General features: G+C 46.4%; 1 protein-coding gene across 2 annotated transcripts in view; it reads right to left on the bottom strand.

Moving 5' to 3' along the window:
• Sin1 (SAPK-interacting protein 1) overlaps nt 1-23,763 on the bottom strand; it is a 141,758-nt gene that overhangs the window by 35,676 nt on the left and 82,319 nt on the right. For both annotated transcript variants that reach the window (XM_037413402.2, XM_075880000.1), the window contains exons 5-7: nt 22,321-22,427; nt 9,667-9,842; nt 118-284 (exon numbers count right to left, since the gene is read on the bottom strand). In XM_037413402.2, the coding sequence (XP_037269299.1) occupies nt 118-284; nt 9,667-9,842; nt 22,321-22,427 (450 nt within the window). The remainder of the gene's footprint in view (nt 1-117; nt 285-9,666; nt 9,843-22,320; nt 22,428-23,763) is intronic.

The following is a 23,763-nucleotide window of genomic DNA, read 5'->3' as shown; positions in this document are numbered from 1 at the left end:
CATACTGCTAGTAAATGGGATTAGATTTGTCGAGTATGAAAACTAACTATGACACTGTAATAGATGAGAAACAACCAGCTACCTAAATCAACACAAAAAAAGGGGACACACACATACCTGAGTTTTGGTGAACGCCCCTCGTTGGTGTAGTGCCAACATACAAGGCCTATGAGGTCCTGGATTCGGGCACCAGGCAATGCCGACACCACAATGGGGAATCCCCGCTCCTCCGGAGGCAGCATGCTCATGAAGATGTTGATTCGACGGTGTGCTGGCTCGCTCACCTGAGCAACCATTGTGCATATGTACAACTGTGTCACAGCCTCATGTCGCGTGTACAATTCCACCATCATAGCTGCCAACAGATGAACCTTGACATTGGTGAAAATTCCTTGCCCATGACACCAAAATAGAAGGAGCATTTCTGTTTCAAAGGATTGGACTGGGCACACACTTTTCATGGGATAGATAAGTGGGCACACATTTGCCACTTGACACGGCGCACAAGCAGCAGCAGCAACCATGAAGCTGCAAAGGCAAAGAATGAACGTACTGTACTAATGCCCCGGTGCCATCTTCAATAGCACTGCAGTTGTGGATTTGACCTGTTTCAGAATTATGTGTAAACTTACTTCAGAAGACTTTCAGATCTAAGGTCGGGAATTGATTACAAAAACTGTTTCATAAACTGATTCTACTTTCAGTAAAAATTGACGAAACATGCAAAAAAAAAAGCCGAAGAACAAGTTTGTACACAGTTGAACCCAACTACCGTATTTACTCGCGTAATCCTCGCACTCGCATAATTCTCGCACCCCCCACATCGCCCAAGAAAAACACGATTTTTTTTCCTCGAGTAATTATCGCACCCCCAAAAACTGCCGCAATAATGTCATCTGCTCGTTCCAACCACTGATGATGATAGCGTGCACATCTGGCGCCATCTCTTGAGCATCAAGCGTACTATTGCACGAAGAATCATTCCAATCCAAGCTAAGCCGAAGTGGCCAGTGCACGTTGCGGCGTGTTTTGTATGTTGTGTCGGTAATCCTGGCACGTTATGGGGCGACACTGAAGCTACATGGCTGCTTCAAGCTGCAAGTGATAGATCATGCACTAAACAACAGCGACAGGGCCGCCGGTAGGCCCTTCGGAGCCTATGTGTTTTGTGTTCGCTATTGGTGACGGCAGCTGAAAGCCACCAAGGCACGTTGGGCCTGCCGTGTGCCTAAAACTGGGATTGATGATAAACTTTATTTCTTCAGAAGGAAACTGCGGACAATTCTGTTAAATAGCCATCAGCCCAATACTGACGTCCTACGCTTACCTTTTGAGGGCTCCTGTTGAGCAACGAATGCTACTGCCACGCCCGCAACGCCCACAAGCTTTGCGTATGGTATTCTAATTCTCAGCTATTTGCTTCCACTTTTTGTGTCTCAAATAAATCTTGCCTTGTGTTGAACCTCTGCTTTTATTGTTGAGGTAAGTTCTAATTAGTACTTCTTAAAGCTTGATGTAAGTTGCTAGTGTGAGAATCCAGATCTGAGGGCCACTTTGTTTTCTTTTTCGCTCTCTGCGCTTTCGTGGAAAGCTTTCCCCGCATAATTCTCGCACCCCCAACTTTGCATCGATTTTTCGGCAAAAAAAGTGTGAGGATTATGCGAGTAAATACGGTATATCGAACTCCGGTACACTGAATGATCCTTTATATTCAACTATTTTCAATCACAACAACACTATAACATAAGTGCATGGGAAAACCTAAAGCACCATCGAACTGAAACAGCCGGATAACTTCATATATTGACCATCGGGCAGCAGAAAACACCCAAACAAGCTGGCTTTCCCTATGATGAGGTTGGTCTTTTCCCACGCAAGACATTTCAATGACTGTTTGGGAGACCAAGTGGCGTGATTAGGAGGACACTGGGCGGGACAAGCAGAGACTACTGCTTGGCATCACGTGCTTTCTGCACTTACAATCGGTCACTGTTGTGTCGCTGCTTCATGATGACGCTGCGGGTAGCTGTTCAATTTACCGCTCGTTTGTTGCTGTGATCGATACCGTAAAACAGAAGAACCTGCTATTCAAACAAGATGTTCAAACATAAGCAAAAGAACTTCCTTGCCTTACATCACTACTGTGTACAGGTACCGATATGCAGGCTCAGTGAGATGTTGAAGAACAAGGCCAACATTAGGACTAAGGCAGACTTTACACTTCTGGCGCCAGACGAGTACGCACGGCTGAGCATAACTTTGAGGCGCCATCGCTATCAATATCACATTTTTTCCCGTATAACTCACCCCTGCACATAGCTGCACTCGCTACGAACGAGTCTTCCTAAGATTATGATCTAGCAGTGCAGTGAAGCCAACTCGAACATGTAAATTAGCACCAAATATACAGCAATCTCATTAAATGTCTTATATCGAATTATTCAGTATATAAAAAAAACTTAGCTTTTCCACGAGCTCGATTCATGTGGGTGCAACTGTACATAGATTTTAAAAAGTTTGGAACTGTTGGAAAGTATGCATACGAGTACACAGGCTTCTGAAGCTGTTCTAAAGGTGTAATTTTCAAAAGAAGAAAAAAGTCCAAGTAATAAAAAGAAAGAGGGAAGATATTTGAAGCTTGCTGCACTACTACTGTGTATTTATATGCTGCTTACATATATACACACAAATTTACTATTGTACTCCCAGGTAATATGAAGGTATTTTTTACACCAATTGTTTTAGACATAATCCAAGGCTTTTTTTTTTTTTTTTTTTCAAGAGACACTTTGCAGTAGTACACAGTTTTTGTGGCACTTTATAAAAATCATCTTTTCAAGAATAAAACAATAATAATATCTTTGGTATTACGTTCCAAAACCAAGATATGATTATGAGAGACACCGTAGAGAAGGACACCGAAAATTTTGACCATGTGGCATTCTTCGCCATCGCACAGTACATGGGCCGCTAACATTTTGCCTCTATCAAAATGCAATCGCTGTAGTCGGGATCGAACCTGCAACATTTGGGTCAGCAGCCGATCACCTTAGCCACTGCTCCGCTGTGGCAGACCAAGAATAAAATGAACAAAACCTTATCTGAAGAACAACAGCTACATGCTGTGAAATGACTCCTTTAAAGAGGCACTGCAATATTTTTTGAACACGATCGAAAAATGGTGCTGATTACAAGTCCAGGCTCCTGAGAACATAGGAGCCATACATACAGCGCAGCACGCAGCCTAGAAACTATAATTATTCTAGAAGTTATCTAGAAATTACTCTCTTCTGTTGACAAATGATGCCACAAGCACAAATGACTGCACCATAAACCCAATGTCGGTGGCTATTGGCTGATTTGAGCATCAGGAGCTGCATAGTTACCACTACCACTATGGCATGCTACACCATGCCCCCGCGCTCGCTCACGATCACGCTAAAAGTAAGAAGTGTGTTTGAAGAAAAGAAATGCCCAAAGTCATAATGCACGCTGACGAATAGACTCGCCCCCTTGTCATCCCCTTTCTTGTACTTGACGAATTTTAAATATTTTTGTGGTAGTCAATTAGTGAGACAATTAACTCCCTCAATGAAGCCATTCAATGCTTTCTTAAAAAAGGTGCTGCAGGGATGTTTTAAAGTGAGATGTAACGGACATTTCCTGTGGTTGAACGAACACTATGACAAAGTGCCAAGCAAAATAAATTCTGAAGAAAATGTTTTTAGATATTGCTTTTGCAAAAGATTTACCTTTAACGAATAACCTCATTGTTCCTGACTCTCGAGGATTGCATTAGTGTGCGAGTGCCAGGTATCCCAAGGCAGAAAATTTGACAACTCATTCAAGAAAGCCGTTTTTACTTTATTGTCACAAGGCTCTAGTCTAAAATTTACTACAAATTTCAAGCTCTCAAAAGAATTAAGTAAAGGTTGGTCAAGTTAAAAAGAAAGTTTCACTATAGATTGTGAAATTTCTTAACCACACAAAAGTTAATCAAATTTATGAATGCTCTGTGAATTTAATGAGCTGACTGACCAATCTCATAAATAATGGTAAAGAACAATCTCTCACTTGAACATCGTCAGTGACTTGACAAAACTCAAAGCTGACGATAGTTATAGCGCGAGAACAAAACGACGACACAGAGACAAGAAGGACACGGAAGACACGAGCGCTCGTGTCTTCCGTGTCCTTCTTGTCTCTGTGTCGTCGTTTCGTTCTCGCGCTATAACTATCGTCATGCCATACCAACTAGCCCAAGCTGCCACACTTCAAAGCTGACCTTCTATTTGCACATCACTGATCATGTAGTGATGCACCACTATGAAAAATGCATTGCCAGGGTGTTTGAAATGCCAATTTTCTATTTTCAATAATTTATGAATTCATGAAATAAATGCTGCTTTGCAGAGAAAACATTGATATTTTTTCATCCCAGCATACAAGTACAATAGGGCTGAAGTTATGGTCACAAGCATGCTTACAGAGGCATTTTTAATGCATATGTCCCCCGTGTGCTGCCTTGGTTTAATTAACCCTTTCGCTGCCAAACAAATAAAGAATGTGCTAAAATTAGTAAAAATTTCTTTTTCACTCAATCTTTTGTTCTTTTTTAAAATTAAAATGGTACAATTATCTAAATTCAATGGGGCTCTCTTATTTTACTTATCACATAAGAAAAGTCAACTCAAAGGTGACTGTACCACATGGCAATACAATGAATAACGGAAGCCAAGACACAAATGACCCAACAAAGACAAGTATGGTCATCTAGTGTCAAGAAACACAATTATCACTGCTAGTATAGTCTTCACTGGTTCCATGTAGGACCAATTTTTTTTTTCTTTTCAAGACAAATATACCAGTTGTCATGATATGGAACAAAATGGCCAACGATGATTGTACTCGTTATCCGAGTATAATATAGCCATTGATGATGAATACAGTCATCATCGGCCACTTTGTTACAGCTCATGATGACTATCTTTATCAACGGCAGCAGCAGGGTAAATAAACTTGCTCATCTGCTGCGGCTTGCCAATGAAACCACACAGCAATGAAACAGATGCAACGCTACAACTGTTCTCACTGACACGTCGCATGTATAAAGCAGTGTAGCACAATTTTGCTAGTCTGATAAAATTCGAGTTTCCAAATATTGCAGCTGTCCGCTTTCTGCCTAGAGTGGCTAAGAACATCTCAACCTCACTTGTAAGTGATAAGGATTGTCCAATTCAAATAGCGAGATAATACAGAGCGTCTGCATATGTGAACACTTTCTTTTTTTTTTATCGTGACTTTAAAATCCACGTAACATAAAACTTCGCAAACACTCGTTTGGTCCCATATAGCCTAACTGGCTAGTAGCGAGACCAATGGTGTGACATGCCTACATAATTGCAGCACAAGTAGTTACAACAGTGACAAAGGGCAACAAATTGGATACAAATATTTAAAAAACACATGAAAACAGGGAATTACAGTAGACAAAATAACCACTTAGACAGTCGTAACACTTAAAAACTGTACATAAGGTACTTCATGGCCACACAAAAATTATTCGCCTCTTCCAAATTAGTTGGTATGGCATCCCAAATTAGAGCGCCGTGAAATTTTATGGACCTTCCGGCGGTAGGCGTTTCTGGCAATCAGTGAATTTGTACAGCGTGCAGGTAACGTAAAGATGCTTAAAGTAGTACTGACATGACTTCTAAATATTTTTGGGTTGCTGTTCGAAATAAAAACGCAGATGTAGAGAACCCTAAAATAAAGTGTCGCAATGGTTGAGAACGCATTGAATATATTTTTAATACCGCTACCATAAAACAGCAATTTATGTTTCCTTATAGAAGGGGTGGCTTCGCAGTGACATATTGAGAAGAGGTCTGATGCCACAAGAGGACTGTAACACGTGACATACAAGCAACAGCTGCCCATTTGCTGTGAATCGCGCATGGTTCACGAGAACAACGATGGGTTAATGGTCATCCAGAGACTCCGACGTCTGATATTTTGGCAATTTAGGCTGCACACAGGACACCGTAAACCCAGCGAACCATGTTGACTTGTCATGATAATGCTTATCGCGGTGGGGCTGGCGTGCAGATGCTGGGTGACGAAAACGTTAAAATCGAAGTAATATATTTTACACGTGCTGTCTGGCTCCAATACGTGGAGAGCATTCAATCAGTTTATTATCATGTCATAAAAGGATGTTACAGGGAGTAAAACATACAGAAGAGGGTCCCAAAGTACAAGACTGCAACGGGACCCTCGGAGCATTGATAGCACATACCAAGGAAATGAAAGATGTCCCCACTTGGGTGCCTTAAAATCGTGTCTTTACTTCTTTAAAAGGAATGGGTCATCATGCTTTATTATTCTGTGCACTATATCAGCAACACTGGAGATGTTAACAAAGTCCAGCGGTAGTATACGCACATGTTGGAACAGTTGTTTTGTATTATCAGTCTTGCTTAATACTTTAATGATCCTAATTGCCACTTTTTTTAAGGTGATTAATACATTTCAAATGAGTTTTATATTCAGGTACAGCCCCATGATGCTATGCAGTAGCTCAAGTGACTGTGCATAAATAAGAAACACAGGAAGCGCAGAACTGTTGCGCCAGAGCATTCACGGGCTTTTAGTAGCATACGACACCGATATGCTAGCTCGGAGCCCGTCTTTTCTATGTGAGATTTCTCATTCATATCCGAATCAAACATGACTCCTAAGCACTTAGACAAGACTACTCACTATACTAGCGCAGTATCTAGAACTAAGTTGAGCCTTGGAAAAACTAGTTACTACATACTAGAATTAAAGGCTATTTAGTTTTAGTCTGTGTGAATATTTAGGTGGTTTTGCTTAAACCCCAAATGTACTCTCTGTAATTCTTCTTTAATTTTATCTTCGATATCCCTTAAGGTGTCGCCAACAGAAATTGATGCCGCATCATCTGCATACACTAAGGCTTCCGAGTAGAGTAGGACAGAGGGGAAATCATTAACATACAGTGAATAAGAAGAATGTGTCCAATAACTGAGCCTTGTGATACCCCACAAACCACTGATTGACTAGAGGACAAGACAGTATCCATTACTACTCGTTGCTGTCGGTCGGCGAAATGACATTTAAGAAGCTGGTGAATTTTGCCTCAGGAGCCATAGTCATGAAGCTTACTCAACATGAATTGAAAGCTCTCCTTGTATCTAGGGAGACTACGACGGCAATCGTATTGTCGTTCAAGGCTTTGTTGACTTGTTGGCTTAATACCAAAACTGCAGTATATTTACATCTGTGAGCTCGGAAACCCAGCTGCTTTGAGCAAATTATGTTAAGTTTGGATGCACATCATGTTATCTATGCTGATAGAATTTTTTCAAACATTGCCATAAACTTTACAGAGATATTTGTCTGTAACTAGAGGCACTTGAACGGTCTGTCTCCATCTTTGCATACAGGAATGACTTTACCGCAGTCCTGCCAGTGTTCAAACATACAACAGCAAATAGTCTGTCCCAATGCCTATTTTATGTTTTAGTTTAACTGCAAAAGTCCTGAGCCCATCCGCTTTAGTGGCATCTAGCTTTCCGACTATTTACATGATATGAGACATGCCTATCTCAAACATGGCAAAGCTATCAGAAACCGGTTCTTAGGACTAGTTATTAAGTAAAAGCAAGATACATTGTGCATAAGATGAACTGAGGATTCCACATAATCACTGTGCCTTCCCTTAACCTCAACGTGCCGTCTATGGCTTGTGGGGAAACACAGGTGCCCATGGTTCCTTTCCCTTTTACCACAACCTAGTTGCAAGGACATGTCTGTCCCTTAGAGAAACGAGACACTGAAGCCGCTTTCGAAGGGACTTGTCACCCCGCGGCCTGCGCACGCTATTCCCTTTCTCGGCTCGTGAAACAGGTCACCCTCCCTCAGCGAGGGAACCATCCCTGGTTGGGGGAATCGGGAGGCTAGTTCACATTGCGCTAAGGGTCATTTTAATGTTGTATTGCTAAACACAAACAGGTTAATGCCACCTGTTATTTGGTAAAGCTATATGTCTGCTGTATTTGTGTACGTTTGATGAGTCATTATTGCCTTAATTTCTTTCACGTGGTGTATGAGGATGCGTGCAAGCACATTGCTTACTTGAGGATATTTTCCCATTATAACAACACCTGCTGCAAGTGTTGAAATAAACTTCCGAGTTTCCCCACCTTGACTGTGTGAAGTTCGCTGGATCCACAGGTCCTGGGCCTATCAAAGAACTAACTACGTGACATGCGATATACCAGCTGAGATCCGTGCAAGTTCTGGCCAATTTTAAAAATAATCTTGAAATTTCACTTGGGCATGGTTCACCACTAAGGTGTCAAGCTTCACCACTTTTACAGACAAATGTGCTAACTGTGCCACTAGAACCAATTAAAACCAATTGATTCAAGTGGTGCAGTATGCCAATTGTACCAATTAACATACAGCTAATCAGCCCAATTGGTTATGTACTGACCACACCATTTGACCCAATTGGAATTCAACCAATTGGTCCAATAGGAATACACTCAATTGGCTCGATTGATTATATGCTACTGCATCATTTGACCCAATTGGCTAATAACCAATTGGCCCAATCAGTCCAAATGGCCCATGGTATACTAATTTATAAATAAAACCAATTGAAACCAAGTTGAAATTTTCCAATGGGTTCCAATCGTTTTTTTTTAACTGGATCGGATACCACCTGTGAGACAAGGACTTAGACGACCCAATGTGTAAGCGTCTACCCTTTGTTATCTTCCTAGAGCGAACAGTCCCTCTACGTGACATTTACGCGTTATTGATAGCGTAGCATTAAAGTATTGTTTTGTTGACCTAGCCTGTTGCCTTATTTGGCCGAACCAGTGTAGCTGCGATGACTCGCGATATAGAAAGGGGACATTAATCGTGCACGGTACGATTGTGTGCGACTAAAACATTGGCTTCTGAGTCAGCCGTACATAAGGCGGACCCCCTCAGGCTCTAGCTGACCACTTTGGTGAAGGCCCTACTATGTCTGAAGGCTTGGCTGTGTTCCGAGACTGAAGTCAAAAGTACTGCATTTCTTTGCTCTGAAAACAAAGACACATTGTGCATGTGCTCTAAGCCTACAATTTGATTCATATGAAAAAATGGAACACGACTTACAGCAGAATAATTAAATATTTAATTACATGCTAATTAGGAATGATTAATCTCACACAAAGTGACATTACTTCCCTTTTTTTTGTAGCAATGTCGTAGTGGCTGTCTTAGAATTATGTTGTGCGAATTTGACACATTTGCTGATGGTTCGCACATGAAGCAGTCACAAGATAGTCACAAGTAAGAATGACTTTCTGCACACCTGACACCAGCTGCCAAAGTACTAGTTAGATATTATTTAGTGTAGGCCTGGCACCCTCGCACTGCATGCAGGAGCCACTGGAAAGCGCTACCTCTCTTGCCTAGTTCTAAGTCTCTCTCTGCCACAGTCTCATATTTGCCCACCCTGGCAGGAGCAAGCCTCAACATGCTATCAATCTTTTATTGCTGGTAATCTTTCACTCCCCAATTCGAGCAGTGATGACTGCTCGAAGCACAAGTATCCTGCCGTTGATTCTCGATGCGTATGCTCACCTTGCCATCGAAGCGCGTGTACTCGTTGAACGGGTTGTTGGGCGCCACGGGAAACTGCTCCAGCTGTCGCGTCAGCGCCGAACTTCTTTTCGTGGCTTCGCCGTCTGCGGGGGGAGACCACTTGCCGGAACGGCGGCCAACGTCCTTGCGGGGAAAATAGGCGTCCAATTCCGAGGCTGCAGTGGCGAAAGCATTTCCCGCGTCAGAATCCGCATCCGCCACCTCCCCCCTCTCCTTTCTTCACAAAAAAGAGAGATATAAACATCCTGAGCGCGTGCCCAATGGGTCCGTTACGCTCACCGAAATCAGTGCTATTTTTTTTTTAGATTTTTGTCTTCAGAAACTGGAGGCGAGGTAAGCTCGAGTCATATCCTCTCACAGCAAGGCCCTACTGTTACAATTTCAGGGCAGGAATTTCGCTCCGTTATATACATGCATCTGCAGCAGCACACGTACTTCAATCAACATATTTTAGCAACTTTTCTGAATGACAATGGTGAGGGTACTCAGTGTGTGTGCGAATATACGCCAGAGATTCTGGGGCGGTGCCAGCACGGGCGGGGGTGGGGGCGGTGGACTGCTTTCCTTCCTTTCCAGTGCAAAAATCCTGCCTGGCACCTCCACTGCAGTAACTTAACCAAATATCTACTGCCCAAACCTGTTGGCGCAGTTCTTACACGCAACTGCTGACTGACTTTACGCACAGCTACAAATAAGCGGAAAGTAAACGCAACTCTGTGAAAAAAAAATATTAATGCTAGAGATCAGCTTTGGTGCTCGGGCTTAATGGCATAGCCAGGGGGTGCCACTCCCCCCCACGCTTCATGAAGAAAATTTCTGCCTGCGCCCCTGTTGGGCTGATCCCATAGCTGCTTATGTGAATGCGATCTCGTGCTGCTGGACTCACTGATCACCTCTCTCCCTTCAGCGTGACAAGACCATACCATTTGTTTCTGCTGAGACAAGAAGTGCTGACTTACGAGTGTACAGAGGTTTGGAGACATCAGCTACTTTCATGGGAATGGCTCAATTGCGAAAGTGTTTCCTGTGCGCCAATCCTGTGCTCTACTGAACTTTGCCCTGAACTAAGACATATGACATTGTGCAGTGTTACACAGCGATACCTTTGACCGGGGCGAGGAGAGAAACGCCTTTTTTTTTTTTTTTCGTCTTGCTCAATCACCGACGTCTTTGGTAGTACAAAAAAAAAAACGGCAAGTCGCTACAACGTGCTAATAAAAAGCTTGACTACTATTTTCAATAGCAGTTATTTGGCAGGGGAAGTAATGAATAGACTCGTAACGAGTAGCACGTACCGTCTTAAATACCTCGTTTCTCTCTCAGTTTCTAGTGCGGCATGTGCTCGAAAGGAAGCGATAGAAAAACAAAAGCCATAACATTCAATGCTCCCCGAACCACGCTTTCGTACACGGCACAGAAGCCCTGCGGGAAAAGCAACAGCGCGCACGCCCGCACGACACAGGAGCCGCCGCGGCTGCTGGCACCTTATTTATCGCGGGCAACGAAAGCCTTCGTCTCCGGGTGACTGGGAGCGCGTTCTCCGGTGGCCGATGCGGCACACGCGTAGCAGCGAACGGCGAAGAATCGCGCAGGCGGCCACAGAAAGCCACCAATGAAGCAAAACGAAACGGGATAGAAAAACAGGGCCTTTGGACACCACGCGGAATATGGAGAGGGGGGAGGTGTTGAGCTCCCGTTTCTTTGGTATACGGTCGCCGCGGCAAAGCTCGGCAGAGGGGAGGGAGAAGTAGCGGGGGTACCGTGAGGGTGTCCAAATTGGCGCCATTTGTCAGCGCAACGCGAGACGCTCGTCGTCTCTCGTTTCCCGTCGCCGCCGTGGCTCGGCCGTAATTACCGGCGGCTCGGGTGCGCGCCGGCAGCTATCCGGACGCCAGTCAATTAGCCTGCCAAGGATACACTAACGCCCGGCCGCAGCCAACCAGAGAGAGCCGCAGGAGGACGCCTTACAACCTCCGCTGGCGGTAGTACGCTACGAGCGCACCGAGCGACCACAAGAAAGGCTCAGCGGCGGGGGAGAGAGAGAAAGCAAATAAACAAAAAGGGAACGCATCCCTCCACTTTTCGCGCAGCAAAACAAGGGCAGACGCGTGCACGAGGAAGAACAGACAAATATGGCCGCGGATGGGACCCAAGGAGCCGGATGACCCTACCGCAGCCATGTGTGCCGCCAACACCGAGACAGTGCCAGTGGTCGTGGAAAGTCGAGCGGTGGTTCGAAACCACGGAGAAAGAACACGACAGAAAGCCTACTTCGAGATGACGTGCGATAGTTGCCCGATTTCGAGGTGCGAACTGTAACGGATGGGTCTTGCTCGCCTGTAAACGAGACCTTCAATTCTTTCTACCCACCGCTGGCAGCGTGCGCCATACAGATCAGCCGCACAACGGGATGCGAAATGCAACGTTGCAATTTCGTTGCCGTACTGCGAAACTGTGTGGCTCATTTTTGGAGACGGTTCGCACACCAAAGTAGCAATCATTAAAGGCGCCACGTAATGGAGTTCAAGCTATCGCGTAAAGGGGAGACGCGAAGTCACAAAGCTACAGCCCGGCATTTGCACGGCCGAGCTGAGTTAGGCGCTCAACAAATGACACGATGCGATGCTCTGACCGAGGAGCACACGCGAAATGTAATTTAACCGATGCGTTTTGTGTACCCCAGCGCAGCTGAGAGTTGGCCACGCGTACCGCGTTTATTCTGTAATCGTTCCGCGTTGCACTGCTACTCGTCGCCACACTGGTCAAACAATCCTAAAAAAAATACTTGGCACGTAAAGGCGTAGAGAGGGAGAGAAGACATGCACGTCAAACACTAGAGAGTGTCGCGTTTGGTGACAAGTGGTGTCTCAGCAAATAAAAAGGAATAAGGGAGATATGCAAAAACTTGGAGCACACTTGAGCCCCGTCTCCAAAGCAGCACGCCGTAATCGGGCCCGGTGCGAATCGCCTTCAGCCGCGCCACAAGGGAAGGAACGTTCTTGCATGCGCGTATACCGTCGGCCCTTTTACACTATCCTCGAATGACTACTGCAAGTACAGTGGCTAAGTGCCAACTGCGCCATAATTCACAAACCTATATCAAAGACAAAAACCATTAACGGAACCATATCTCTTAGTCTTTTTTTTTTCCTTCAAAGAAGCGATGTCTCAATGAAATGCACCACTAAAAGATATCAGGAACATCTCTGGCAGAGGTATAGTATAAAGCCAGAAAACGCGAACCGCGCGCACACACACACAGATATATAGTCGCACACTTCCATAAAGTAAAAAAAAAGTCGTTGTCGCTTGAACTATCCATGTTCACTGGTGAAGTCGAAGTGCCGCTCTTTTTCTGTCGTTGCTCTCGATTAAGTTTCCACCGGAGTAACAATAGTGTGCACCTGCCTTTATTATTATATTTTATTAATTTTTTTTCGTATTTTCATCGCATGTTAACTCCCACGTGGAGGAGCCGCATGGCACGCCGCACTTCTCTGTCGCAGCAAGTGTTGGCGATTTAACATAGCTTGAGAGCAAGGCCGGCACTACGGCAGTCGACTTGAGAGGTAGCGTTCCACGCATGCAGGTCATGAAAAGGAATTTCGTGACGTGACTCAACAAGGAGATGGCGAGAAGCATGCTGTCACTGTTCGAGGAAATAAGGACTCACAGGGGCCTTTATTTGCGCCGTTCTCCCCTTCAACAACAGCTCTATCTCTCACTAAAACCCAGGCTCACTTGTCCACGTCCCCTGCAGCGCTAAGGTTTTCAGGCTGTCGGCGAGTCCTGCCACATTGGCCATCTGCTCTTCGTGACAGTCAGTGCCAGAACGCGCGGCTGGCTAAGCAAAGATCACGGTCACGAGCACAACATACACTGCACAGATAACAAAGAACAGCTGTTGATTTCAAGCACCAGTGCAGCAACACATGCCTAGAGGCATGCAACTAAAATACATGGCCGGAGGCTACCAATTGATTGATATGTGGGGTTTAACGTCCCAAAACCGCTATATGATTATGAGAGACGCCGTAGTGGAGGGCTCCGAAAATTCAGACCACCTGGGGTTCTTTAACGTGCACACAAATCTGAGCGCACGGGCCTACAACATTTCCACCTCCATCGGAAATGCAGCCGGGATTCGAACCCGCGCCCTGTGGGTCAGCAGCCGAGTACCTTAGCCACTGGACCACCGCGGCGGGGCGGAGGCTACCAATTGAATGTCACTTTGTTCCGACGGCAAAGATGTACTGTGCGAAATGATGGATACTTCGGCTTTCCTGCTCACCACCGCAGCATTTATGGACGAAAGTTCCCGTTAAAACAAAAATTGCTGCGTAGTCCCCGATATGGGTCACGCACAAGTTTATTATACAGCCGCCAAAGAACCGCGACAACGACTGTATCACGTATAGCATGCTACCTGCCGTTGGTGAAACTCTGTCTTAGGTAGTTTACTGAAAAAAAAAAAAAAATGGCCGAAACTCTTTACTAAGGTTTCTTATATAAACTTTTATTGTGACTCGAGCAAACGGGCATAAAATTTAGGTATCAATTTTGCGAGGTGTATATACTCCGCGTGCCAAAATCAATCGCTCAAAGCAAGAGCAATGAATCGGAGAAACACAGAAAGCGCTGCGTAAAACACACTCGCAGTGCTTAAGCCTTCACCCAACCGGAAAAGCTGTCCGATAAAACCATACCAGCAAACTCTTGCTTTTGGCCAGTAATATGAGCACGCAACGAGGACCATACGTTAAAAAGCCAGAACAAAACAAACAGCGACTGAAAACGCTGTTTATTTGTGATAAGATTTACGTTAAACTTGGTGCAATCAATGTACAGACACGTCAAAGTCGAGCAGCTATTGATGAAGGACATCGCAGCGCTAGGGTGCCACTTGGAGCAAAGCGTGGTTTTTAAATGCGACTTAAAGCAGCGGTTAGCCGGCGCATTTCAAGGACAACACATGCCCGCCAAAGAACGCCGAACACAACACTTAGCACACATGCTCCTAACCCTATAAACATAATTTGCGGCATACACTAACGCAGACGACATGCGTCGGTGGACGCGTCATTGATACGTTCAGTCAATTGAGGTATTTGTGTCCTTAGTGCGCGGCGAATTTCCCCATGAATAGATAGTCGGCGCACCTAACTTTCAAATTTACTGAGGTAACGTGATTTCGAATGCATCAAGCCGAAGAAGCCCAACAACAACAAAAAAAGTCCCAGCAATGACGTCAGTTTCATTACAGACAAATAAGCTCTAAGAAAACCTGGTAAGAGACCTAAAATGAAGCGGTTCTCATCTTTTTAATAAACGTTCTGGTGGACCGACGCGAACGATTCCAAGCCCGCATTTCAACAACAATAGGTAGAGCTTGACGTCTCCAAACCATGACATTATGACGAGAGACACCGCAGTGGGGGGCTCCGTCAATTTCGGCCACCTGGTGTTCCTTAACGCGCATTTAAATCTAAGCACGCGGGCCTCAAGCATTGCGTCTTTATCGAAACGCGCCCGGGATTCAATCCCGCGACCTTCGGGTCAGCAGTGAAGCACCGTTATAATCACCAAACCAGCTCGGCGAGTCACACGCGCGTTTTCGTCGGTCATTCATTGATTTACTGCTTCGAATCTTCAAACCACCGAGGAACGGAAACGTCAGAAATTGATTAAAAAACTAAATAATAAAAGCACAATAGAAAAAGGCTAATAAAAGCTACCAGAGCGGAAAATATAATATATCGGTTCGCGTATCCGCGATACGCAGTGTACGTCTCATCCACCAGACAAAACCAAACCTGTCGGCCGTATCCAACGGGGTTGAAAAGTTTGTCCAGCCACGAAACTTGTCTCGGCCCGATCCAGCAACTCAACAATTGACGGAACAATAATAATAATAAAAAAAGCTCGCTCGCTAGAGAGAGTTCGAACAGTGTCTCCTCCTCCTCTCTTTCTCATTTTCCCCGTTCCCCACATTGTTTCCCACAAAGGAGGAAAGTTTCTTTCAAACTCGACGACTCAATCGGCAAAGGGCGCAAAGATAACCCATTATGCGACACAACGGTGAACGCGCGGTAGTCCGCTACCCAAGAACAAACACGGCGCGACGCGTTAAAAGGAGCGAAAATTCTTTCGACGCGTTCAAAAAAAAAAAAAAAAAAACGAACTATAACGACCGCGAAAGTGGACGAGGAGGAAGGGTGTGTCAAAGTGATTAAAGCGGGCGGAAACAAGATAATGCGTACTCATGCCAGAAAGAAAAAAAAGGAGGGGGCCGACCGAGCGACGCCACGGGAAAGTTTTTTTGACGGCGTCAGCCGAGTTCCGAAAAGTGACGCGGGACTGACCACGCAAAGACGTGAAGACAGGTCGAAGTAAAATAAATGATAAGAAAAAACACAGACAGAGAGGAGACCGCCAAGTATCGTGCTTCCGGGCAAAGCAGCTAATTGCGATACACACGCAACAAACGAAGCTCGTCGCACTTTTTTGGAATGAGAAGTAAACGGCGATTTCACCGGACGGCAAGCTACGTGCGAAGTGTTCAGAAGAAGAAAAAAAAAACTATACTTGAGTAAGCGGAACGCAGAAAACCGAAACACCGGAAAGAAGTAGGGAGAAACATAAAAAAAATGTTTATGTTATGAAACATAACCCGAACTTCATCTCAGATTCGTCCTGAGTAGCGGCAACCGCGGGCCGTTGGCACCCAGCGGCTACGCCAAACTTTGAGACAAAACGCCGCCGACACTAACAAACTACACGACGAAGCGACTGACCCCCGTATTCTAGATCGTCTCTTCACTCAACGCTTCACCTTCACTTGAGAAAGCCGATGGGAGCGCCTTCTCTAGGCACAGCAACTCACTGCATACCACCGATAATCTGCTGCGATTCTTGGGTAGCGCAGTGTCATTTTCAGCCGAGTGGTGGCGCAGTGCCCAACTCTGTCAAGTGAAGGGTGAAAGTCGAGTCGAGGAACGTTTGTGAATACGGGGGTGAGACACTGAGCAGTGTCATCGAAACTTGACATACACAGGCGAACTGCACCCGCAGGCGCTGCTATTAAATAATTGGTCGAACGTGTCAGCGTGCGTTCCGGAATGTGGTTGCCAGTATTCGCGGATAAAGACACTCGGATTCAACTAAACGCAGTTCTACATTACAAAACCGGCGACGGTATTCGAGACAGTTCAGATAAATGATGGCGCTTTTTGCGCCGAGCGATTATCTAGAGAGAGAGAGAGGAAAAAAAAATACACCGTATCAGCGTAATGACAAAACTATGCACAACGATTGTGGGGAGTTTTAAACATGCCCGCTCGACAAGCGCCGAATCTGGATAGAGTAGTTAAGCAGACACAAGAGCTGACGCGTAATCTGTAACACACGAGTTGCAAGTTGGCGCTTGCCTTCACTGTCCTGAACATGGTCCAATAATATCAATAATATTTCTCGGGTTTTACACCCCCCCCCCCCCTCAAACCACGAATCAGGGACACCGTCGCGAAGAGCTCCGCAAAATTTGACCATCAGGTCTTTTTCGCTTGCGTGCAGCTAAATCTATAGGTACACGGTGTTGTGCCACAGACATGTTCCTTGTTCGGGAGCGCGTCTCGCAGGATCGAGCCCTGTTTCGACGAACTGTCTCCCCCCCTCCCAGCGCCGCCTTCCGTGCAGAAAAACCGTGCAGTCCGGGGATAACGTCGTTTCCTCCGCCGGACCACTTTGCAGTTCCGGGTACGGCTACGTCTCCCCCTCCGAGCCCGAGAACTGGTCCGAGAAAATGGACCAAGGACGCTATTTAAGGCCGAGCCGGCCCCATGTTAGGAGATTTTGCCCCGGCCGACGTTGTCGTGCTGGCCGGCTCTGTAAAACGACAACCTGCTACAGTAAACGCTACTTTTGTTGCTGTTTTCCAAACGAATTGCCTCCCTGTTTCACCTTCGGGCTACGGCTTCATCGAAGTCCGCTCGACGGCTCGCCGCTCTTCGCCACCGCTACCATCGCGACAGAGAAAATTCATAACAGTGGTTGGCAGCTTCGGGATACGATATCCTACGTTTGGCACGCCGGATCAGACCCCTGTCCTCAACGTTTTGCTGCTCTGGGACCCGCTACCCCGATCTCAACGGCTGAAAAGTTGGATCGGATCTCCGAGCACGAGGACGACCGCCGTGATAGCGTTTGGCTACGCTGCGATACGCTACCCTGTTCTCATCGTTCGGCAAGCTGGGACAAGCAACCCCGGATCTCAACATTGACAAGTTGGACCGGATCCCTGAAGGCCTGACACTGTTCGACGGCAGCCACGAGTTGCACCATCGTCGGCTACTTTGGTTGGGTGAGTGCCCAACATTTACTGTTCATTTCGCCAGACCTCTCTAGCACAGGCAGATGTTAGGAGAGTGTTTTGACTTGTTTTGTTGGTTATAATTTAATATTCACATACTTTAAACCACGAGATTAGTTTTAAAGTACGGTGAATATCAGTAGTAGAGCATCACGAGGGACGAGATCGCGATGGAGCAGTACCCGGTGCAGGACCTCCTTGAAATTTGTGGAGCCATGGGGATTTCCGCCGGGTCCGCTAAAACAAGGGAAGCGATTCTCGAGGTGATGCGGGCAGAGAATGTGACGGCCGAGGAAGCTGACGAGTTTTGGGAGCTCATTTGTGAGCAAAAGCAGAAGGCCGAGAAAAGCCGCGAAGAGCTCGAAGCTCAAAGGCGCGAACAGCAGAAGGCCGAAGAGCTCGAAGCTCAAAGGCACGAACAGTGGAAGGCCGAAGAGTGCCGAAAAGGGAGAGAGCATGCTCTCAAAATGAAAGAGCTTGATCTTCAAATTCAAGCACTTAAATGGGAGCGAGCTAAACACCAGCTCCACAACTTTCAGACAGGCGAGAACATCGCGCATTTTCTTGATGATTTTGAAGTTGTCTGCTGTAATGTTGATGTTAGCCGCGACCTTTGGGTGGAGAAGCTCGCCACGCTGTTGCCGCGCAAGATAGCGCATGTTTTGAATTGCTTACCCTTCGAGGAAGCAAGAGACTTCAGTTATGTTAGATATGCCTTGATAAGATATTTTTTTCTTTCGAGTCCTGCTGACTGGGAAAGTCGGAGCGATAGAGACAGCGCTGAAGCGCGCCGAAGGGCGCTAAAGGTAGACGCCTGCCGAAAAGAGCGTGAGGATGAGGCGCGACGTGAAACGATGGAGGCTGAGGCCCGCCACGTGGCGCTTCATGATGTCGCTCACTGGAAAGTATTAGATGAGGACAGATGCAAAGCGCAAGACGCCGAGGCTCGTTGCTATGCGCAAGCCGCTGAAGTGCGTCAGAGAAAGCGGGGCGCTGAGGAAAGTCACGAGGTATCTGACGTTGAGGCCCGTCACAAAATGCAGGACGCCGAAGTGCGTCGGACAGAGCCAGACGCTGAGGTACATCGCGAGGAGTTAGGGGCCGAGGCCCATCACACAGCTAAGAACGCCGAAGCGCATCGTAAAACGCTAGAGACGGAGCCGCTTCGCAGCGCTCATGATCAAGATGCATCGCGTGAAAAAGAGCTTGACGACGAGTCGCATCGCAAGGCGCTAGAAGTTGACGCATGTCGACAAAATATTGAGCGGGATGCGCGAGATAAAGCGCTACAGAATAAAGCTCTTGAAAGAGAGCACGAGGCTGACGTAGAAGTGCAGAGAACAAGGGCTAACCACGACAGCGATAAACCCCCACCGATCGAAAGCTCTTTAGGCGCGTTAGTTGCATTTAAAGACATCGGGACTCCCGTTCTGTCCCAAGCAGAGGCAGCTAGCAACGGGCCCGAAGAAAGGCTAGCTAACCAGTCTAGAGTTTTGGCAGTACCTGTCAAAGGCAGCGCACTTGAAACTGGGTGTGTCGAAACAGCCGGCATTCCTAGCCATTCCGTCAAAAGGAGGCATCTGCGTAAGCGTAACGTGGTAAAGACGACGGGCGCCACGTGCGCTAGAGCCGCTGTTAAGCGCCGTGACGTCTTCATTCGAGACGCCAGGTTCAAGGCTAGGCGCACGAAAGGGCACGCCATGAAATGTTTGAAGCGCAGATTGTCACGCACATCAAGATTTGGCGGACAGCGTGTTCAGAAAAACCGGCTTTCGGGAAAATTCGGACGCCGAGATCTTCGCCTGGCCTTACAAATTTTGAAGCCGCGTAGAGGCAACCACGAGAGGAAACATCGCGTACCTCTGAGTTGTAACAAAGGCTATAGTTCCCCACCGTGGCGAGAGGGTTACTGGTCGAACGGGCAGCGTAAACGACGCAGTGCAGATGCCCTTTTCTTCGAGTCCAGCGGCTGCGGATCAAAAGTCGCTACTACTGAGTTCGGCGAACACGTTCCTTCGTCGTCCTTTTGTCCAGACCGCATCCCACGAAAGCTATGGAGTGGGCGACTTCCCAGAGTTCGTCTGAGAGTGCCACCTTGCTGATACCAAGAGTGTATTTTTTTGTATTTAAATTTGAGAATAACTTTTCTAGTTTTGTCGTCTGCCGATGAGCAAGGAATGGTTCTAAATTTTTGTAAGTTTTACTTGCCTTGTCATCGCAGAAGCTCATATTAATAAGTTTGTTTGATTAAATTTGTTTTCATATTATTTCAAAAGTAACAATTAGTGTGTTTTATTTTAACAGAGAAGGCTGAGTAAAAGCCCTGTTTAAAATACCTTCTTTGTTTGGCATTACGTGTTGGTAAGCGTTTCATTGTAGGGTAATTTTCACTTTGTTTTGTTTAACGTGCGCAAGTTTGATTTTCATTGTTATTTTCTTACGTTTCAAGCATGTTTTATTTTGCTGGGATGCTCATTGGCTGAGCACCTTGAGTTAGGGCTTATCGAATGACTTTGTTTTGTTTAGCGGTCTGATGCTTGCAGGCGACGCAAATGTGCGTGATTCGCGAGTTCTTGGTGTTCTAAATTCTAGATTCGGGGCCAAATTGAGTTAACCTCGGCAGCTTCGATCGTCCCTAATCTGCCCGGGTCACAATCGAAAATCGCTCACGAAAACAAAAATTCTGATTGGTTTAGCAGTGTCATGCACTGTAAAGGAGTGTCCGCATTGTGTATTCCTCCCGAGATTCGTTGCTCGTGATGCTATTTGTTAGCCCAGCGTAATCTCGAGGAAACATTTGGTGTCTGCTGGTCTGGCGACTTGATCAGCATTTGGAGGGTGCTTGCTATGGCCGGAGTGGTTCGCCTTTGTGTTCGACTCCGTCGTTCCAGTGAACATCTGCAGGCCTTTGGAAGTCTCAACGGGCGGAGAGAGCGGAACGGCTACCGATGGTCAACCAGCATCCCTCCTTCCGAGCCGCGCTGACGGCTCAAAACTCCGGATGCATTGTCTGGCGGCGGGGGTGCTGTTGTGCCACAGACATGTTCCTTGTTCGGGAGCGCGTCTCGCAGGATCGAGCCCTGTTTCGACGAACTGTCTCCCCCCCTCCCAGCGCCGCCTTCCGTGCAGAAAAACCGTGCAGTCCGGGGATAACGTCGTTTCCTCCGCCGGACCACTTTGCAGTTCCGGGTACGGCTACGTCTCCCCCTCCGAGCCCGAGAACTGGTCCGAGAAAATGGACCAAGGACGCTATTTAAGGCCGAGCCGGCCCCATGTTAGGAGATTTTGCCCCGGCCGACGTTGTCGTGCTGGCCGGCTCTGTAAAACGACAACCTGCTACAGTAAACGCTACTTTTGTTGCTGTTTTCCAAACGAATTGCCTCCCTGTTTCACCTTCGGGCTACGGCTTCATCGAAGTCCGCTCGACGGCTCGCCGCTCTTCGCCACCGCTACCATCGCGACAGAGAAAATTCATAACAACGGGCCACGAGCCTTTCGCCTGAACAAGGTCTGCGCTCACTAAACCTGCAACTATAAACCATCTAGACCAGCCACACGTTCTGCCGAAGTTTACAAATCACAGCGCAATGTTGCCGAATCAGCCTGAAATCTCACATCACTTACAAACAAACTAACTTTGGCTCGGGGTCTCCAGACAGTCGCTGCAAGAGACCCTGCAGTAGTGTAAAGCTTCGTATCACGTGGTCACAAAACTGAGTCGGCAAAAATTTCTACTAAATAACTAAACTGTATTACAAGTTGCAGCTAGCGGAAAGTAATGACATCACGCTACCATTACTTTAGAATCCTAACGAAATTATTTTGGAATTAATTTTAAAAATAATTCATAATTCGCGCACAGCACAAGTACACTTGTAAATATGTACACATACATTGTAGTCGCGGGTATCTTTGATCGACTTTCCACGCTTAAAACTTGGCACTCAGATTAACTTGTCTGCTATTCCTATTTCATTTTTAGTTATTCTTTAATGCCACAAGACAAGCGGACACGCTATACTTCAGTGAAAAGTAGTTCAGAAAGTAATGCATAATTTTCTTGAAATCACTTCCTCGAAGCAGTTTATCACGTTACTAAATTACGAACCCACACAAGTGATTAATCAAGTTATACTCATTGCAGCAAATAATTACAGCCCAGTCTATCACGAACGCAACGGGCGACCGCGTGTACTGGAACTCGGCCTCTGTGACTAATTCTGCGCGCAGAGGAATGAAAAGGTATGGATAGAGGTCAGACTGACCGCTGAGTTCTTTGGCAGGCTGGTCCTTCCAGACGACGTGACGCAGCTTCCCTTGCAGCCGACGCTCCTTCTTCAGCCGTTCCAGTCGCTGGGCCGTGTTAGAGCGCCTGTGGTGACATTGGAAAGAAATACACGCGCAAAAAATGTCGGACGGCATACGCAACTCAAAGCCTAAAACATGTTACTAAAAAAAAAAAAGCGTCGCACACGCAGAGTATCAACCGATCTATGGCACTTCCTTCGACCTTTCTTTCGGTATCGATAGCGCTAACGTCACGAGTCGACAGGGACAGCAACACAACAGACCGCATCGTTCTTGCGATTACGAACTAGCGGATAAGTAAATGAAAAAAAAAGGAGGGGAGAAAACAAAGACTAGTCTCGCCACAGTCGTATGGCCACCTTCTGCGGCTGAGGAAAAGCGGTCGCTTATTATGTATAAGCACCACGCTAGAACAACTAGGGATGATTTCGTTCTCGGCCAAGACATGGAATTCGAAATTGTGATTTATAGAAAGCTCAGGGGTCTAGCCAGAAATACTAATTTCAAAGAAGGCACGGGGAGGGGGGGGGATGAGCCCATTACCACTACGTAGTTTTGATGATGATGATGATAATGATGATAATGCGGTAGTAGCCTGTAATTTATTGTAAATGCACGAATAAATCCAGGTAATGTGGGAACTGAATGTTGAAATGAGAATGAATAGGACAAATGAGGACTAAAACGCAGCTACCATGTGTTGTACACATCCAGACTACACAATGACATGTCGGGATGTGATGCATCGCGCAGAACAGAAACAAGCTCGTGATTGGTGGCGTCAGACTGGGGGGGGGGGGGGGGGGGGGCAACCGCTGAGCGCTTGCACGACGAACATCGTTTCTGTGCGATGCATAGCCGCACTGAAGAGGTTATCATAGCGTTGTTCTTATAGGAGCCCTGCCAGGCACTTGAGATGGCGGACATGTTAGTGAAGCGATCGGCCAATAGTAGGCCAACAGCACTAAGAAAGAAACAAACAAACAAAAAAAGGCTTATTCAGACCTGGAAGGGATGACGATTGCAGCAGTCGAACACACCCATACAAAGATTTAGTACCGGGGCCCTCGAGCAGCTTAATGGTTGCTGGCGAATTTAGCAGAAAAGTGCGCAGAGTACAAAATAACGCAAATAGCCTGGGTACGCAAGCCGCTTGAGGGCTCCGGCACTAAACGTTCCTCGGATGGCAGTTTCAACGTACTTCAAAATTTGGTTGAAGCGCACCGAAAAACAGAGGAGAATCAGGCGCTGGCTGGTAAGCGCTGTCCTGCATGTCCGCTGCTTCTTCTATAGTGTTTTTCGGTGCACTCCCCCCCCCCCCCCCAAAAAAAAACCAACAAAAAAAAACATGAACGTAAACCAACCGGGCCAATTTGCTGAAATATATCTAAAACATAACT

Source organism: Rhipicephalus microplus, chromosome X, assembly GCF_043290135.1.
Source record: "Rhipicephalus microplus isolate Deutch F79 chromosome X, USDA_Rmic, whole genome shotgun sequence".
Lineage (NCBI taxonomy): Eukaryota > Metazoa > Arthropoda > Arachnida > Ixodida > Ixodidae > Rhipicephalus > Rhipicephalus microplus.
This window is presented reverse-complemented; position numbering and strand designations above follow the sequence as displayed.